The sequence below is a fragment of the Typopeltis vanoorti genome, chromosome 2 (assembly GCF_054136105.1).
Source record: "Typopeltis vanoorti isolate ZY-2024b chromosome 2, IOZ_Tvanoo_1.0, whole genome shotgun sequence".
NCBI classification, from domain to species: Eukaryota; Metazoa; Arthropoda; class Arachnida; order Uropygi; family Thelyphonidae; genus Typopeltis; species Typopeltis vanoorti.
In genome coordinates, this window is record NC_143550.1 from 23,267,751 (window position 1) to 23,288,509 (window position 20,759).

The following is a 20,759-nucleotide window of genomic DNA, read 5'->3' on the forward strand; positions in this document are numbered from 1 at the left end:
AGTTTGCCAACAGGAAAATATACCCGAGGAATGGAGGGAGAGTACTCTTGTCCCCATCTACAAGGGTAAAGGGGATGCACAAGACTGTAAAAATTACAGAGGAATAAAGTTGATGTCCCACACAATGAAAATCCTAGAAAGGGTTCTTGATGGTAGATTGAGGAAGAAGGTGGAGATTGCAAAGGAACAATTTGGCTTCATACCTGGTAGATCAACAACAGATGCTATCTTTGGGGTACAGCAGATGATGGAAAAGTATTGAGAGAAACAAAGGGAGCTACATCTGGCATTTATTGATCTGGAGAAAGCATACGATAGAGTGCCAAGGCAAGAAGTCTGGAGGTGTCTGAGGGAGAAGAAGGTGCTGGAGAAATATGTCAGGTTGTTGCAGGAAATGTACAGAAATGTGAAGACAAGTGTTCGGACCTGTCTGGGACAGACAGAAAGTTTTCAAGTAACAGTTGGCTTGCATCAAGGGTTTCATTCATCAAGGACTTGCATTAAGTCCGTTTCTGTTTAATATTGTGATGGAGGTGGTAACAGAGGAGGTGAGAGAAGATGCGCCTTGGACAATGTTGTATGCAGATGACATCTTGCTGTGTGCAGATTCAAGAGAAGAAGTGAGAACTAAACTGGAAAGATGAAAAAAAGTACTGGAAGAGAGAGGTATGAGACTGAGCAGAAGTAAGCAGAGTATATGCGTTGCACAGTGAGCCGCGGACAGGAGACAGATCTGGAGCTGGAAGGAAATGTTATCAGGAAGGTGAGAGACTTTAGATAGATACTTAGGTTCAACAGTGGAAGAAGCTGGAGGAGCTGAGAAGGAAGTGGGATGCAGGATACAAGCAAGTTGGAGGAACTGGAGGGAGATGGCTGGAGTGTTATGCGATAAGAGGGTGCCGATCAATCTGAAAGGCAAAATCTATAGGACAGTAGTGAGGCCAGCTATGACATATGCTATAGAAACTGTGGCCCTGAGGAAAAATAACATCAGCAGGATGGAAGTAGCAGAGATGAGAATGCTTAGGTGGATGTACGGTGTGAACAGAAAGGATCGTCTGAGAAATGACTCTGTCAGGGGAACAGTGAAAGTTACGAACTTAGGAGCGAAAATACAGGAGACAAGGTTGAGATGGTTTGGTCATGTGATGAGGAGGGAGGACGAATATATGGGAAGAAGGGTCATGCAGATGGACGTGCAAGGAAGGCGGAAGCGTGAGCGGCCAAAAAAGAGATGGAGGGAGCTGGTAGAAGAGGACTTGAGGATGAAGATCTTGGATATGGTGACAACCCAAGACAGGAAGGTGTGGAGGAGACTCATTATCAACAGTGACCCGACTTAAGTGGGAGAAGCTGCAGAAGAAGAAGAAGTGAGTGGTCCCTTGTTGAAATATTATATAAATAACTATTTGTTTTCTTTTAGTTTGAAATTTTTGATATATCTACAAAGAAGTATTTTAATACCTAGAGACAAGCAAGTTATCATATTTCTTATTGTGTTTTCGCTCTGTTATACAATGATAAGATGAAACGTCATGTTTCCAACTTATCAGGGTATAACAATACCACGTCCAAACTAGCAAGAATGTCTGTCTTTAAGATCGAGATGTTTTTCAATAAAGTGCTTTGAATGCTTAATGTAAGTGTCTTATTTTCTGATATGTCCATTTAGGAGGCTGGAGAGGTGTTTGGACAATAAACATGTGGGAGCATTTCTTCTGTCAACGATCGGGCGTAACAGAACTCTACTTTTGTGACTTTCAGGGCTCCATACACCGTGGCATCAATGGGTGTAATGACTTCAGATTTTCGCTCTGTTATACAATGATAAGATGAAATCTCATGTTTCCAACTTGTCAGGGTATAACAATACCATGTCCAAACTAGCAAGAATGTCTGTCTTTAAGATCGAGATGTTTTTCAAATTTTCAATGATTGCTTTGAATGCTTAATGTAAGTGTCTGATTTTCTGATATGTCCTTTTAAAAGGCTGGAGAGGTGTTTGGACAATAATTATGTGGGAGCATTTCTTCCATCAACGATCGGGTGTAGCAGAACTCCACTTTTGTGACTTTCAGTGCTCCATATAACCATGGTGTCAATGGGTGTAGTGGCTTAAGATTCCGTTGCAAGTCTGTGGACCAACTAGTCATGTTCCATAATAAGTTATTAGTGTCCTTGTGGTTTTTCCATGTTGGGTCCGACTCTAATATGTGATACATTGATGAATCTGATAGTAATTTTGCAATCTTGGCTATGTAGTCCTTAGTGTTTAAAATTACTGTGGCATTACCTTTGTCTGCTTTTAAGATAGTTATTTGTTTATCCTTTTTCAAGTTTGAGAGAGCTCTTATTTCTTGGGGTGTTATGTTTAGGTTAGGTGGCTGAAGTTGAAAAGATAATAGCACTTTTTAATCTCAGATCATTTGCCGTTGTTTCTGGAAAGGATGCAAGTGCTTTCTCTATGTTACTGATGATGTCGACCTTAGGAATATGATCTGGGGCGATGGCAAAATTGAATCCTTTCTTAAGTATTTCAGTTTTTGGTTGTCTCAATACATGGCACGAAAGGTTAAAAATCACTTTTTCATCAGGGAGGCTCGGTTCGAAGTTGTAATACTTTTCATATAGCGTGTTGAATTTTTTGATTTGAGTTTGTTTACTAATTAGAAATTGTAAATCATCTTATCTAAAAGTGTTCATAAGTTGCTCTCTATGTTATTAGAAATAACTTCAATAAGTCAGAAGCACGAAAGGTCTATTCTGTTAAGTTCAAATCTGACGTGTTGTATTCTTTCACATAGTAGGTACGTTATTTTGAGAAACTCAAATGTAAAAAAGCTGGACTTCTAAACCATCTAACTTTCTTAAAAAGATGGATGCAGAAAATTTAACATTATTCCCAAGTTTTTAACATTTAAAGAATAATTCCACTCAAGAAGAGCAAAACGAATATATACTAAGGCATCCCTGGCCCTACTACATGAAAGAATACAACACGTCAGATTTAAACTTACCAGAATAAACCTTTCCTGCTTCTGACTTTTTGAAGTTATTTCTAATTACATCGAGAGCAGCATATGATTCATATAATCATTCATAATAACCTATAAATAATAATGGTAATTAGTTAAAAGCTAACTTTAGGTAGCTATAGGTTTATTTATTTATTTAATGCCAATATGTTTTGTCTCTAACATGCTGAGATTTTATCAAGAGTTGTTGCGCTGCAGACTTCTACTTAAACATTATTCATATGCCATTATTTTAGAGAACTACTTTTCACCATTTTACTTTTAAATTCCTAATGTGAATTTACAGTCTTTGATAATTCATTATTATAACTAGCTTTCCTGAGATTGTAATTGCCTGTGTGTCCAGTCCTCCTGTTCTACATTTTTATAAATGCTTACAACACCTGTGGTAAAATTCCTTATTTTTGATTAGATTCTTACCGTTGACTGCTAGCTGCGTATTTTCTGGCACCTGTCTTTCCAATCATAGGAAATAAAATTAAGGATAGATATATTACTAGTATACAGGTAACTCTTATTATATGCAATTTTGTTATGTGTGTTTTTGCATATACAAGATTTTATTATTGTGGTTCATAAGGACTATTACTGTCTTCTACAAAGATATAGAGATTTCCAAGAATGCACTTTGTTTCCTATCCCATCCCCTGTGTTCAGTGGCTCATTGTCCATTTCGTGTCCCCACTTTCTTATTGGTCTATACGGTATCTGTCTTTATCTGGAAACAACTTCTACACCCTTTGAGCAAGATGTCTGGCAAGAGACAAACAAAGGAAACTAAGAGTAAAAAGAAGAATCCTGAATAAAGAACAATTTAAGAAAAGACCAAGGAAATCCCATTCTTCAGAAGTGAAGTTGGAGGTTCTGAATTGGTTTGATAGAAGCGAACTTAGCATTGACATTCAAAGGCCCATGGGACTGAGCGATTTTACAGTGATAATGGCTGATACAATTTGCAGAGCACCCAATCGTCCATGATTAGTAATCTTGATGTCATGCAGATGAGAAAATAGGAAGGATGCTGGATATATGGATTGAGCATCAAAACCGCAGAACATGTCTGTCTGAGGCAGTCATATGAGAGAAACAAAAAATTTGTATGAAGATCTAAAGAAGGATGAAAAGCAACTGACACCTTTTGCAGTAAGTTGTAGGTGGTTTGAAGTTACACACCGAGAGATTGCAATCAGAAGTTGAAACTACAAGTTGAGTTTCTGTTGAGAGATTCATGAAAAAGTAGCCTTCAGCCTCCTACGAGTCTTCAACTTCAGCATGCCAGATGAAGATGTGATTAAGATATTGTTATGATATATTAATCATGAAAATAAAAAACTACTTGAATAGTTATTTATTTTTTGCATACTGAATATTTCATTTACTACTCTTATATGCCTTAATATGTATATTTGAGTAAGTAAATCTTAAAAGATCATAATCTCTTGTTTGAGAATGCAACCTCTATAATCCCATGTTATAAGCATTCCATTTTTCAATATATGAAGCGATTCTCTAGAATGCAATCCCCATATATAACAAAGGTTACCTGTAATTTAGATTTTATGATTACAGTATATAATTTCCTTTATAATAAATTTAGTTTAATCCTTTATCCAAGTGTGAGCAAACAAAGTTTGCGCCTGAAAGTATCTTCAGGACTGGGGTAAGGTAGTACAACACCAGGGCGCTCCTTGCAAAGGTGGAGCAAGCTACCAACACTCCTATCTCAGTATCTCCCATAATGCAAAACACATCTCCTTGCGGATATCCTCAATAAAGGTCACACTTGGATAAAGGATTAAACTAAATTTATTATATTCTAACCAAGTGAAAAATAAACTTTCAATAATTTCCTTTAGTATATGATTTCTTCAGATATGTTGGTTTATTTCCATTACGTGTTCAATTTTACCTGGATAGATTCTTCCACAAGATCACATCTGACATAAGCTTATACATAAGTAACTTCTTGATTTACACTTAGTATAGTTCCTGGAGATGCTGGCATATATTATCAAATTAGTGTCAGTGAAACTCAAATTATAATGTACTGGGGGGTAAGTCCCCCCTCCCTACAACGTGCACCCCCCTCCCCCCAAGTTCTGGACTGGTAAGCCGGTTCTCCTTGAATTCTGATGACTCGAATTTTGAAGACTCTAAACTTCAAAACATTTCATAAAAAGGGTTATCGTTTTATATTATAGAGTAGATTTCAATAAGGTGCATTCCACCTCTCTTTTACAACCGTTGGACTAGGATGTTGTAACAAATACAAAAAAAATAATAATAATATTTTAAACAAAATATTATATTCATGCATTAACATCACATTTATTTCATGATAGTACCTCGTATAAAGTAAATAGGTAGACATTGCTGACAAGAGGAAAGGCTTGGTTGTAGATCATCTTCTGTCATCTTTGCATCATTCAGAAGTGCTTCAAATTTCTGTTTAAAATAGAGGAGGATTGCCTTCTTTCTTTGGTCTCTATTCCTGTAAAACATAGTAATGCTGAAATGTATTGGCTCCTTTTCTAATAGGGCAGTTTTGTTCTCAGCTAGAATTTTTGCAAGTATGGTTATTTTTATCGAGGATAAAACAGGCTCTTTTTGTTCCTGAGTCAACTGCACAGCCAAATCTTCCAGTTCCTCATTTGAAAGAGGCTAAAAATGGCTCTCCAACAACTCAATCAGGCTCAACATTATCAAGTCCTATCACCTGAACATTTGCAATCTTACAATTCCTCAAATCCCCCTGAAACCATGCACCTACTCAGTCCACACTTTTCTCCACACTCCATTCATACATGTTAATGTTACCTCTGTCGAAGCAGAAGGATATTATGAAACCTCCAATATTCTTTAACAGACATGCAGTCTTCCATTTCTCATAGCATTTACTAAATGTGCGCCAAAGAGTAAGCTTTAAAATTTGTTACGATAGTCCTTTGGTGGCATTATCAGCAGAAATTCGACTTTTATATCCTCATCTATTCTTATCTCCCCACTGTTTGGAGGATATCTTGGGACATTGTTCATCACAGTAGCAATCTGTTACTGTACAAAAATGATCTCTATACCTGTTCCTAATGATATCTCGTGTCACCCAAATCCTTCTGTTTGAGGTCCAAATGATTAAGGGGCTCATTAAAGCAAATAAATTTGCTTTAATGAGCACCTTCAGTGCTTTAAAGTGAGATGATTAATGGCTGCAGTTTTACAGTTCCTGAAACATTTCCACCAGCTTAGGACTGTTTAAATCAAGAAACATGTTTGATATTTTAAGGATACTTGTGCTATAACTCTAAGACAAAATAACACAAAAACACAAGCATAACAATTAATAAAGATTATACTTTAATGGCCAGATATTTGCCAGCAGCATGGTTGGTCAAGTGGTTAGCGTATCCGCTCTCTGGACAAAAAGCTGTAGGTTCAAATCCCTCCATGGGCATGGATGTTTGTGATTGTCTGTGGAAATATCAGTGGTGCTGGTGGGCAGAAGATGGCATTGGTGTAGTTGTAGTTGGTAGAGACAGAGAATTGTAGAGTAGGTACCCTCCCTCGATGATTCTTTGAACTCCCTGGAGGTGTTGCATAATAATAATAATAATAATATTTTAATCTGAAAATTACTGGTTATCATCAGAAGTATATTGGCTAGAGAAATACAGTGTTTAAGACAGAGCTGAATGGGTGTAAATAGAACAACACAAGTGGTTAATAGCAGACATACTTTGGACAAACTGGATATTCTCTGGAAAAAAGAGAACAAGAACATCAATCTTACATTGTTAACAAGAAATCTGGCCTAGCAACACACAAAATTGATACCAACTACAATATCTGCTGGTCTGAAAATTTATTTAAAGAGAGTGCTGCTCTGGATACCAAAGATGACATCTGGAGCCATACAGAACAAGAACTCTACTCATTTCTAAATGGTATCAACCTGCCTCCTCGCATCAAATTCACACTAGAAAAAAAAATCATGATAAGTTATTTTCTTTCTTGATAAACAAAATGGTCCCATTTCCACTTCTGTCTACTGAAAAACAACTTTTTCAGGTCGTTATATCCACAATACATCAACTCACTATCCATCTCAAAAATATGACATCATAAAATCTTTGGTATCTGGAGCACACAAATTTTGTTAATCTGAAGAATCTTTAAAACAAGACTTGGAAATTATTAAAGATACAGCCTTACTAAATGGATATAATCCAATAACAACCCAAAAAAAATTATTAGCCACTCTCCTACACATCATCCTAGACAAGAAGCCCATAGGAGTCCTATACTATATATCAAAGGCATCTCTGAATGTTTGTCAAAAATTAGGAAGAAATATAAACTTGCTGCTACCTATAAACTAATCTACCTAAAAACTATAAACTACCTAAAACCAAATTCACAATTTGTTACCTTCTCCAAAAGACAAACTCTCACCAATGATGCTACCTGGCATATACAAAGTGCCATGTTCTTGTAACTTGGCTTACTATGGACAAACAGGAAGATCTGTAAATAAACACATCTCCGAACATCAAGACCACATCTGTCTTATCAAACCTCACAAATCTGACCTCATACAACATGGAGTTGAAAACACTAATCACAGGATTCAATGGCAAAACACCAAGCTACTACATTGATCCATATATAAACATGAGCATTTGTATAAAGAAAGTGCTGAAGCCTTATGTCACAGACCCAATCTTAACCGGAAGTCTGGGAAATTGTTATCCTCAATTGTATAAAATAAATTTATCAGTTATATTTTAATTTAATTTAATTGCTGCTCAATAGTTTTTAATCCTTAAACATGCTACTGTATACATATAGAGGGATTCCAATGTAAGAATGCACACTAATTTTTTTGAATATAATTCCTGTTGTTGTTTAATAGCTGTACTGATGATGTGTTATGATACTTAAGACGAAATATTTACATATTAAAAAGTTAATTACTGTGGCATAAGTGTGTGAATTTTTAGTTATGAATACTCCACAGGTTTTACTATATAAGAAAAGTGGTTTTAATTAGCTAGTAGCATACTTGACTTCGAATTTATATGATATCTACAATAAAACAGACTCTCTATAGCAGGGGTTCCGAACCTTTTTTGTTTCTTAGAGCACATTCAAAATACCGGTAGGGCGACGGGCGCCATCTATTTTTTCAAGCAAATTTTTTGAATTCTTTTGTTAAATGAATACATACAAAGTTTACATTATATAAAAATTTAAATATATATATGTAAGTTAGTGTGATCTTTGGCATTGCATTTCATTGGCCAGTGCTTCATAATTAGGAGAATATGATGATATTCCAGTTCTTAAACTGGAATGAACAACTTCGAATGCGCGTCTACTTTACATTGTATGCGTTTAATAACCATCATGTGTCATTAATGCATGCGTCATATAGCATGCCATGAATTGTTGCGTGATTATTTCAAACTATACGGCACATGGTTGAACAGCGGCGGGCACACACAAATTGGTCAACGGGCACCATGGTGCCCGCGGGCATAGGGTTGGGAACCCCTGCTCTATAGCATGGTCAATGATGAATAAATTTAGAGTAGAGTAGGTGAAATGTGAAAAAACAACAAAATTTGTATAACTCAAAATAAAATTATATGAAAATATAATACTTCCAACAGCTCTCTTTTGAGCAGAAACCTGGGCTTAAAAATAAAATAAAAATAAAAAGAAGAAAAGAAACTATTGGCTTTTGCGATGAAATGCTTCGGGAAAATAAATAGAACTCGTTGAACATAAGACTAATGCGCAAGTGCTGCAGGATTTGAATATCCCTAACAACAATTCTTAACACAGTTAAAAAGTATAAATTCTGTGGGTTTGGCCACACATTGTGCAAATGGAAGTGGACAAACTTCTTCATCTGGTATTTGAGGGCACTATGCAGGGTACAAGATTCATCCACTGAATCTTGTACCCTCCATACGATGAAGGGTACATGATCCAAAGCAAGTTCTTTCATATGATGAAAGAACTTGCTTTGGACAAAGAAGGAAGGAAGACAGGCTTTTATCCATGGACTCAACTCGTCTTGAGGATGGAAAAGAAGAAGAAGAAAATGGGACCTCAATAAAGGTTGAAACGCTTTGGGTAGTGATTCTTTCCATAATGCATAGCATCATACATGTTCGATAGGATGCGTGCTTTGGATATTATGGTAATTTCTGTGAAGTCATCAGTTGCTTAATCATGAAAACACTTCACACACGAACTTTGTTTGCTTACACTTGCATAAAGGATTAAACAAAAATATAATTTCTTATGGGCAAGTTTAATTTAACAACATAGTAATCTGAGACACTGAGATAGTACACAATCTGTCCATTAGTTTTGCACAGAGAATTTTCTTGATGTGGCAATGTGGAACAGAAATCTGCAAATCGTGAATCAAACATGTACTGTTTATATATATGTACACACACACACACACACACCTACACGCATGCTGAGTGGTCACTTTATTAGGAACACCTCCGCATTTAGGAGAAGAGACTGTTCCTCAAGCTGTTGAGTCACGTGACAGCAGTTTGCTATATAAATCAGGCAGACAGGCATTCGTTTTTGTGTTTGATGCATCAAACACAAAGGTATGGCTTACGTGCCATCAAACAGAAAGGCATGACTTAAGTTACTTTGAGAGTCATATGATTGTTGATGCCAAATGTACTGGTACTAGTATGTCACAAATATCTATTCTTTGGGGTTTTTCACATACTGCAGTGTTTTGGATATACTAATAGTGGTGTAATAACTAGACAACTCCAAGCCAACAGCAGTCCTGTGGATATAGCTGATTGCTACACAAGGTGAGAAAAGAATGGCAAGGATTGTGAAATATGATGAGAGGGACCACAGACAATCACATCACAGCTCAGTGCAAGAGTGGTCAGACCTTCATCTCAGAGCATGCAGTTCATCTCACACTGTCACAGATGGGTACAGGAACAGACGACCATCCTGGGTCTCAGTGCCATCAGCTAAGAACAGGAAGATGTGGTTTCAATGGGCATGTGATCCCCTACACTGCACAGCTGACAACTGAAAAAAATGTCACTTCTTCTGACAAGTCCTTTGTACTGTATCTTGTTGATGGCAGAACCAGAATATGGCAGCAACATCTTAGGTTGGTGGCATGGATATAATACACTACAACATGCTAGCAGCATAGTTATGAAGATAACTTATGTTCTTATATCCTCGTATGTTCTTTCTTGTGGTTATATCAGTTGCGTTACTATCATTTTTGTTCTAGGTGTTTATCAGAATGTAAGAATCCAGATCCCCTCATGTATTATACCTAGCCTTAAAATCAATATTAGAGCATTCACCACTCACTCGAACACATTCCACTCAATTACTGCTTGCAAGCAACTAATCAAGTATTATAATTATTTTTTGATGAAAACACATCATAGACAGTGATTGACTATTTTTGAGATTATGCTTTCTGCCACCCCACACTTCATTGTTCTAATGATATTTATTTTTTGCCGAAATTGCAGTTAGAGTTTTTTGATTGCAGATCTAGAACCTGGATTCCGTGGGAATGAAGTAGTGGAGAGGATCCAGAGGTGAGTGACAATGATTGTTGCAGGTGTAAGGATTGTTTTCTATGAAAATAGATTTGACTGTTTGTGGGCTTCGAAAACTAGCTGATAAGCAAAAAAGAAGAGATATGATAGAAGTTTATAAGTTATTAAATGGAATTTATAGGACTGACACTGAAGAATTTTTTTCAGTACATAGTAGGAAGGAAGAGAGAGAGAAAAACAAGGGATCATCCATGGAAATTGTGTAAGAGTGTGGTTATCAAGGTGTTAGGACTAGATTTTTGTTTGGAAGGTGGTGATCACATTGGTAGAATGGGTTGCCAGGGGTAGTTGTGAGTGCTTCATCAGCGAATGAGTTTAAGGAGAGGTATGATAGATATTGTGTGAATAAGGATCTCCCACAGTGAGTCTTCTGACTCCATGGAGATGCTTATATAAAATAATAATAATAAAACTTTAATGGCAAGGTTATCATCTATATTTTATTATAAGGGTATCTGAGAAGTTCAAAAGACAACTTCAATGCCAGAAGTTGTCTTTTGAACCAGTTGTCGTGGTGGTTGAAAAAAAAATACAAGAAAGTTAATAACAGAGAAACCATATTATCTTTAATAAGCTCATAGTGTACTTATTCTATCCATTCTTTTTTGAGAGAGATATTTGCAGCTGTGCAACACTACACCATTAATTAACACTTCAAATGACAACATAAAGTTAGCATATACTGACACCTTCATTTTTCTCATTATTGCCTGAATGACAGTAATGATTGTTGCTGTGTGCAACATCCTGTTCAAGAAATGTCAGAATTTGGTTGAACATGTTATTCTTAAGAAAAATTATTAAAAATCGTTTTTAATCAATTTATATATATTTGATTCATAAAATTTAAAAAGAAATATATTTGGTTAACATTATTATGTTGTTAAGATAATTGCATTTTAAACTATTGATGTTGATATTGTATGTTTACTTAAGTGATAATTTCTCTTTATCATTTACAGTTCAATTCACTATAGGTACACCACCAACAACAACTGGGGGTAGACTTAGAAGTTACAGTGGTGGTACACCACCTGGCAGGCAGACTACTAATAACTGGAGGCAACAAATGACACCTCCTACCACTTTTTCTGGATCCCCATTGCGTCGTTCAGGTATTTCATGAAGCACTTATTTCTCCCCTTTGCAAACACAAAATCATATTTATCTTGAAATTTATTCTTAGAATTATAGTGGATAGGAACACCAGCAACTATAGCCGGAGTCAAGAAATGACACCTCTTACTAATTTTTCTAATGTGTGTCGGGCAAGCATTTCATAAAAAGCTGTGATTTCTGTCCTTTGTAAACACAAAATTATCTTTATCTTGAGATTTATTTATACAGTTATAGTGGATAGAAACAGGACTGGCTTAACATGGTAAGCAGGCAATGCTTGGCATCGGAGTGCCTTCTTCAAGGGGCAATGAAGTGAGTAGGAAAAAATAAAATAAAAATGCATTTTAATATCAGTGTTTATTAAATGTGGATATGCATTAAAATAGATTGTAATAAATACTGACTTTTAATAACATTTAGCAAATACTGCAAATTGTTTTTTCACTATGTGTAGTATGGAGTTGGCGGAAGCACTAGATAAGCCAGACATTCACCTGGGACGTCCCATTACAGTGGGTGCCCTTACACTACCGACTTGCTTTTTTTTACATGCAGTGTGCATTCGCCAATTAGGGCATGAGGCACACGCTTGTACCTGGCTTAACCTCTATTAGGAAGTGACATTTGGGCATTGTTTGTAAATCATCGAATTGTTGATTGCTAAACACAGTGAATGTGTAGTTAATGCACACTGAAGTAAGTAGATTCAAAATTTAACCTAAGGCTTTAGATATCAAACATTTATTTTTATTTTTTATTTACATTTAGTTTTTTGTCTTACCAAATTTTTTGTTAAATATATTTTTTTTTATTTCAGTATGGAACTGAATTATAAATAGCTACTTTTTTTTATAAAAAGTAGCTATTTTATAAAAAGTAGCTAAAAAAAAAAAGTAACCCCAGTCCTGAATAATATTGTGCTATTTGCCGAACTTCTGATTCCAGACTATTTCTCTGCAATCTACAGTCATTTGTTCAGCTGTCTGTTCAAAGCCGGTATGACAGGAAGTCGGCTGAATAAATTTATATACACCTTTTTATTAAATTACTCTGGATTTCGAGAAAGATGTTGAAAGTTTATTTTTCACTTGGTTAGACTATAATAAATTTAGTTTAATCCTTTATCCAAGTGTGAGCAAACAAAGTTTGCAATGAGTTTCCTGGTGTTGTACCACCTTACCCCAGTCCTGAAGATACTTTCAGGTGCAAACTTTGTTTGCTCACACTTGGATAATGGATTAAACTAAATTTATTAAATTTATTATAAATTAAGATAATCTTGAACATATTTGGTCACTAAGGTTTTTCAAATGAAGAAAAAGAAATGGAGTATAATCATCAGCATAATTATGGATAGGATTCAAAGGTCAGTGAGAGAAGATAATTTATTTGTTGTGGGAAGAGGGCGAGTGGAAGTACAGAACCTTGGGGCCACCATTGATGGAGAACTCTAAAGAGAGGAAACAAGAAGGAATGGCACATCATAAGATGGTATTTGTGCAAGTACGCTTCTTTGATCAAATGCTCCAGAAATGTCAAGAGCAACCACACACACATTTCTCCAACTCCTCTTTCCATGACTTTTGTCCAACGGTGGGTAATATTCCACAGTGTGGAATATTTGTGTGGATTATTTGGTGATCACCAAATAATCATTGTGTGGATTATTTGGTGATCACCAGTGTTCCCTCTAAGCTGTGCACACAGGTCAAAAAGAGAGCATAGGTGCCTAGTAACTGCACACACACACACACACACACACACACACAAAATGTTTTCTTTCACGGTCAGTTATTTTTAAATGTACAGTGAAAACAAATTATATGATAAACCATACTTGTCACTTATTTTATTTAATGATTTCTCCAATGTCTCCACTTCAATATTACTCTAGCCCATTCCAATTAATATACTCTAATTGGTTACTTTTAGCTTGCACCATGTGTGCAAACTGATGTGTTGATGTCAGCAAGTTGCAGAGCTGTTTTTGTTTAGTGTCTACTGTCCAGACAGTACAGTCACTTGAACTTGTGCAGTGATTGATTTTTGTGGCTGTGTAGATTTAAGCAAATTAATTTAATGCTCACAAATTTTACAGGCTATTGCTAAATGAAAAAAGGGAAATGTTAACATGAGAAATATTACATTAGTGATTTTAGTACATCATACCCTCAGAATGCCACGGTCAAAATTAAAGCAGAAAAAAAAAAAGAAAAAAGAAAATTGATTTAACTTGGAGCTGCCAGGCAAATTTGACAATAATTTGTTTATAAATTGCATGTATATCCAGTGCTTAAGTAGCTGAAGGAATAAGCATTTCGGTTGCTCTTATAGAAATATTTAGCATGCAATGTATGAGATTTTTAACAAAGATGTTTTCCAAAAATTTTAGGTATATCAAATTTAAAGTGACTTGTGGCTTTCACTATTATAAATATGGGGGTTACCATGCACATTTTGAGTTGGAGACTGGAAACTTGCACACTGAAGATTTTCCATGTGCACATGGTCCAGCAAAAATGAGGGGAATATTGGTGGTCACTAATTAATTGATGTGCCTCTGGATAGTTGGGAAGTGGGCTGTTGATGATATTCTGCTGAATTTTTTTCATGAGAACTGAAGGGAGATGAAAGTAATAGGAATGTAGTTTGATGGCTCATTTTATTTCTTCTTTTACTAGGGTGGTCTGAAAAGTTCTTGGCCTAACAGTGAAAAAACGGTTTTATAATTTCAAAATTATTTTTATTTTTCAACATAATCTCCCTTAAGACTAATACATTTATTCTAGTGATGCTCCAGCACCGTTATCCCATCCCTGTAGAGGTTCTCAGTAAGATCAGCAAAATATTCCTCTACAACTACAATCACCTCTTGATTCAAAGAAAAATGCTGACCACTGAGGAAGAGTTTTAGTTTTGGGAGGAGATAGAAGTCAGAGGGAGCTAAATCTGGGGAATAGGGTGGATGTCCCAACAATTCATAGTGCAGATCCCTTCATTTTCCCATTGCCAAAACACCTTTGTAGGTAGGTGCATTGTCCTGATGAAAGATGATTTTTTTCTTCTGTAAACCAGGTCTTTTCTCACAAATTTTTTCTTCTCGTCTGGTTAAAAGATCTGAATAATATTCCCCAGTTATTGTTTTACCCTTTTCAAGATAATTAATAAACAAAATCCCTTTAGCATCCCAAAACACCGATGCCATGACCTTTCCTACTGATGGAACCGACTTTGTCTTTTTTGGTGCTGAATGACAGGCTTCTGTCCACCGTTTTGACTGCTGTTTGGATTCTGGTGTGTAATGGTGAATCAAGTCTCATCCATAGTAATAAATTGATGCACAAAATCAGTTTTATTCTTGTTAAAATGCTCCAAGGCCTGTTCAGAGGTTTTCATGCGAGCGTTTACGATCTGCTGTGAGGAAGCGTGGCACCCATCTTGCACAAAACTTTTTCATTTACAATTCTTCATGCAAAATATATCCTGCACGTTCTTCAAACTACTTGATAGAATGACTTGCAATTTCACATGGATGTTTATGACAGATGTACCAACTTAGAAGAAAAAAAATCTTGCCGATAGTGTTGCCATCTATGGTTGAGGTCAAGAACTTTTCAGACCACCTTCATTTTGAATAGGCTTATATAGGTCTTGTGCTACTGTACTATTGGACAGGTGATGAAGAGTATGAAAAATTGTAAAATGCCTTTTAAAATTCTGTGCACAGATTTTGAAGACAACTTGGGAAAACTTATTTGAATTCAAGTCATTCAAAATTCTTTTAAAAGATTAGAGGAAACATACAACGAACTGTTTGTGTAGTGGAAAGAAATGTGCCTTGGTCACATATGCAGCTGTTGGAGTAGAAGAAACAATGCCATGAGGATTATGTTTACCTTTAGGATGATGTCACGATGGTACCATCTGAATGTGAAATAGATGAGAGCATGAGATAGCAGAAGTTGCACCTGGTGGCCTTAGCAAGCAGGAGTCAATTTTTTTTTTTTTTCAATTTGATCCTATCAGAGTCGTTTTTTTTTTCCCTTGGACTGCCTTAGCACATTGTTTGAGAATCAAGGCTTGGATATTGATCTGGGTTTTTTGGATCAGAGAAAAGATGAAGCGTTCATTCTAGCAAGAGTTATTTCAGTTATTCCATCACAGCAAATATTTGGATTAAGAAGCAGAAAGAGTACTTAGATTATGGAAAGGAGGAGTAAATATGCTCCTCCTTAATAAGTAAATATCCTGTACCACCCTACTTCCATCTGTTCTGAGTATTGTTTCCTTTGGAAACAATACTCAGAACAGATGGAAGTAGGGTGGTACAGGAAAGGAAATGGGGACAAGGTTGTGTGAGTCCTGACATGAGAGGAGAGGATAAGATACTGTCATTGTCAGCTCCTCAAGAAGAAAGCAGATGGTGCTAGCATGTTTGGAAGGAGGACTGGTTAAGAAAACTGTTGAAACATGGGGGAAGAATCATCTGCTGGCTTGTGGCAGTTTGATAATGTCTGTTGATAAAATCTCACAGCAAGTATCTTAGCATTTCCTCCAGCTTCATCAGTGGAATTAGAAAAGGGAAAACAATTTACTGTTTATGTTAAATTCTCCCAAGAAAGATAACTTCAGAGCTTGGATGGTGCTGCAAAATCAATGTATGGAGATAGATAATCAAGAGACCAGTGTGGTTATCAGAATATGATATAATAACTAAAATACTGGAATTACTATTTTCATTATTAAACCCATGTCCAGTTGACATAATCAGGCAGTACTACACACCTGTATAGATTCGTATATGTAGCCAATACATCTTAGGATTCTAGGATGTATAAGTTTGCATCTAAAAGCAGACTATTATTTTGATTTTCTAAAGTAAATTGGATTCTTGGAGGATGTATATGCTTGCATCACCTTGTTAAGAATAACAAGAATAACTGCTACATGGAAAAATGAATCGAAGTCCACAGTTGTAAAGGGTGCTTGCTACCTGGTGGTTATCATTGAGTGGAAACCCTTAGCCACTGTCTGAAAGTAATAATAAGAGTTTCCCCTGATATGTGACAATTTTTTGCATCCCACCATGTTGAGATTCTGCATTTCTTCAAAAATGAAAGAGAAGGATTTGTATAGAAGTCTCTAAAAATTTGTATTTGCTTTTATGAAATAGTATGACTTTTTTCCCTAATAAATGCTGTGGTAGGTGTCTTTTAACTATAGCGATTGAGCTAAATGCAGGTCTTTATGTTAAACAAATCTGATGTTGGCTCAGTATGACCATCCATAGAAGTTTACAATTGCATGCCTTTTTTCTTCTTTATATATATAAATCTGTCTATATATACATATCAGTTCTACCTGTTTATTAGATAATAACCCTTAGCTTCCGATAAGCATGCTAGTGGTTTTGGTATATGACAATAAACATCTGCCCAAGTATTTGTGTCAGGTAACATTCTAACTTGTGGCCTATATGTTGGAAAAGAGAGTGTAATCCATTCAATCGACCTACATTTGATAAACTCTTTAGAGGTCTAAGAGTTGAAGTTAATCTTTTTTGTGGAGGAGAGGAATTAATAAATAATATGCTGTGTGATCTAAAGGCAGTAACAAAATTTTCAAAACTTGAAATGCTATTTCAGTACATCAGATATATGGAATAGTTATGGACATCCAGTAGTTCAAGTCCAGAAGGAAGGAATGCCAACATCTTCTTGATTCTGTGGTAGTTGTATCTGTAGGCCAAGAACATGATACATATATGATTGACCTCAGTAGCAAGGACATTATAACCTGAGTAAATGATTGTTTTCCATATTCACAAGTATTTCTAAACTGTCATAATATGATGGTGGATAGTGGTGGTGCAACTTTTAATAGATGAATCTACCTTTATACACTGTTTTCCCTAGAGAGAGAGAGAGAGAGAGAGCCCATTGGTCTGGCATGTGACTCTGATTTCTATAAAGCAGATATTGCTGTTTTTATTTTGTAATATAAAGTGGATTCTAGGATGTATAAGCTTGCATCAACAAGCAGACTGTTATTTTGATTTTCGGAAGTGAATTGGTTTCTTGGATTCCAGGGTGTATAAGTTTGCATCACCAAGTAGACGGTTATTGTTTTGATTTTATAAAGTGAAATGAATTTTACAATATATGTTTCATACACCACTTGTCCTAAGCATAATTAAAAGTCACACTACTTAATTTTTTTTCCTTGAAAACACTAATTGAAATTTTGTCTAAGCTGCAAAGAACCTTTACATAGGATTTTCAACTAAATTTAATTAGCTAGTCTCATATGGAGAGGCACGTTTTTCATTCTTGAAATTTGAGTTCCATGTCTTTTTGCAAAACAGGAATATATCACCAAGTGAATTCATGTGGATTGCAGACATACTGTACTTATCTCATAACTATAGTCTATAGCAGTGGTTCCCAACCTTTTTCCACTTGTGTACCCCTTTTAAACCCAATTCTATAAATTGTACCCCTTGTTTTTAAAATAGCTGTTTTTAAATACTGACACTTTTGTTCAGTGCCTATCTTAATGTAAAATAGTGGAAATGAGATAATGAGTTGGGAAAGCAAAATTACTACACTAAAAGTACAAACCACAGATTTAATCTGTGGTTTGTACTTTTATATTTTTGGAGAAGTTCTAGAAACGTTGCAAATGGAAGTCAGTGGAAGGTTCGTTATTGCAAAGGTCATTTCTTAGTAACATGCGATTGTTCTGGAAAGGAGGATGGATGACAAAAGTGACGCATGAACTGTGTGTAATGCTTTGTAGAAAAAGTGGTTTCGGGGAGGAGTTCATAGCCACACCCTCACCAATCATCATTTCACTAATGTGAGCTAGTTTTGAAGTGTCTCCATTAGCGGTGATTCAAACTTAACATTTATTGTTCCATAACTAACGTTTTGCATTTTGTTTACTTGTTTTTTCCGCCATTACTGATTATTTTTCGTGTACCCCTGAAGGGCCCAGCACTTACCACCAGTTGAGAACCGATGGTCTATAGCGTAATCTAAATAACCAACATTCTGTTAGTTTATTTATAGCTTTATGTTTTCAAAAAAGAGGTCATTAAGGGTCAAAGCTAAATAACTGGGAGGAGACCTCCACAACGCTTTTCAGGAATGCAAAGAACCAACTGGAGCTTCTGAATTAATGTCCAGTCCTCACCTTCACATGTTGCTCCCTGTTAGTAGGTATCTACTGGGTACTGAATGACAAAATCATACTTTTTATTGGCTTAAACCAAAAATGTATGATGGTACAACATGATGAAATTTCATGCTAACTGGGCTGTTGCACGGTTAAACAATGCCCCCATCATTTTCATCAGTGAACTAGGGAGAACAGTGAAAATCAGCTACTGGAACAAACTCCAACTCAACATCTAGAAAAACTGAAGATAGGAGCCATCAATATAAGGAGTATTAAAACTAAGAACTTTTATTGTTAAAAGACCATAAGATTTAATGATTACAAATACAAAGAGCAATAAGTTTCACTAGCCACTGTCTAACATTTTCAAGGCTGTACTGGTTTGAAAACAGATGCATCAAGTTACATGAAAACATGCACTTTAGTAACTGCTAGGCCGTTACATTTGATAATTCGTGTTTGATGGTGTGCATGCATTCGAATGCTTCAGTCAGAATCCGGTACAATGACCACGTGTTGTGCAGTTTTTCGCATATTGTAGTTCTGTTGAGCTGAGAGAATTGATGAGATATTTCCATATCTCTTTAAGAATGGCACCTTGATTTCTATTTAAATTATTGCCTGTGTGTAGCACCACTGCTGCTTCTTTGAAAGTTCTGTGTCTGTAGTCATTCTCGATGTAAGGCATAGAACTGTTTTTCCAATCTATAACCTGATTTGATATTGAGAAATGATGAGCTAAACCAGATGTGATGATTCTATTATGATTGACATCCCCACATGTTCCTTCTGTCTTATTTCACAACTTCTAGAGGTCTGTCCGATGTAAGAAAGGCCACACGTGCATGGAATTTCATATACTCCAGGAAATTTGAAGAAAGGTACATCATCTTTGGGTGATCTTAAGACTTGTCTGATTGTGTTAGTTGGTTTAAAAACTACTCTGATGTTATGAGCTTTTAACATTCTCACCAATTTTGTGGATACTGAATTAATATATGGAATGACAGCTGTGGACACATATTGGAACTCCGTTCCATGTTATTGGGGATTGTCTTTAAAAAGCAATTTGTTTAAAATGTTAGAAGAGTATCCATTCAGAGATAGAGTGTTAGCTGTTTGTGACAGTTCTCTCTGTACATCTACTTCTTTCGAAATAGACCTTAAGGCTCTATTAGGAGCATATGAATGATGCTATGTTTTTGTGATCTCTGATGGTTAGACGAATAATGTAGATATCTACCCCTATCTGTGGGTTTCTTGTAAATGGACAGTTGGACATTGTTATCGTCTCTCCTCACCAGTATGTCAAGAAAGGGTAGATCTTTGTTCTTCTCCAGTTCCATAGTGAATTTGATCTTATTATGTAGTGAGTGGATTTTATTAAGAAACACGAGAAGGTTTTCCATGGTATCCTTCCAGATGATGAACACGTCATTGACATATCTCCACCAAATCGACGGTTTAGGTGAAGTGGTGGAAACATTTTTCCTTTTCAAGTTTTCCCATAAATAGGTCTGCGCATGGTGGTGAGAGGGGGGCTGCCCATGGCCAGACCCTCCGATTGTTTGTATACTATGTTATTTACTTTGAAGAAATTTGATTTCAGGCAATGATGAAACAACTGGGTGATGTCCTGAGGGAAGAGATCTTTTAAAATATTGATCACCTCTACGATCGGTACATTAGTGAATAAGGATGTCCGTTTGTGATATTTTGATCCTTTTGAAATTTTCCACAAATTGTTGAGAGTTTTTAATGTAGGTCTCTGTTTGTCTAATTTTTC

At 35.9% G+C, this 20,759-nt stretch overlaps 1 protein-coding gene across 2 annotated transcripts in view; it reads left to right on the forward strand.

The window, feature by feature from the left end:
- LOC150108873 (serine/threonine-protein kinase unc-51-like) overlaps positions 1–20,759 on the forward strand; it is a 400,205-nt gene that overhangs the window by 229,466 nt on the left and 149,980 nt on the right. For both annotated transcript variants that reach the window (XM_090410511.1, XM_090410519.1), the window contains exon 17: positions 11,638–11,790. In XM_090410511.1, coding sequence (XP_090266637.1) covers positions 11,638–11,790 — 153 coding nt within the window. The remainder of the gene's footprint in view (positions 1–11,637; positions 11,791–20,759) is intronic.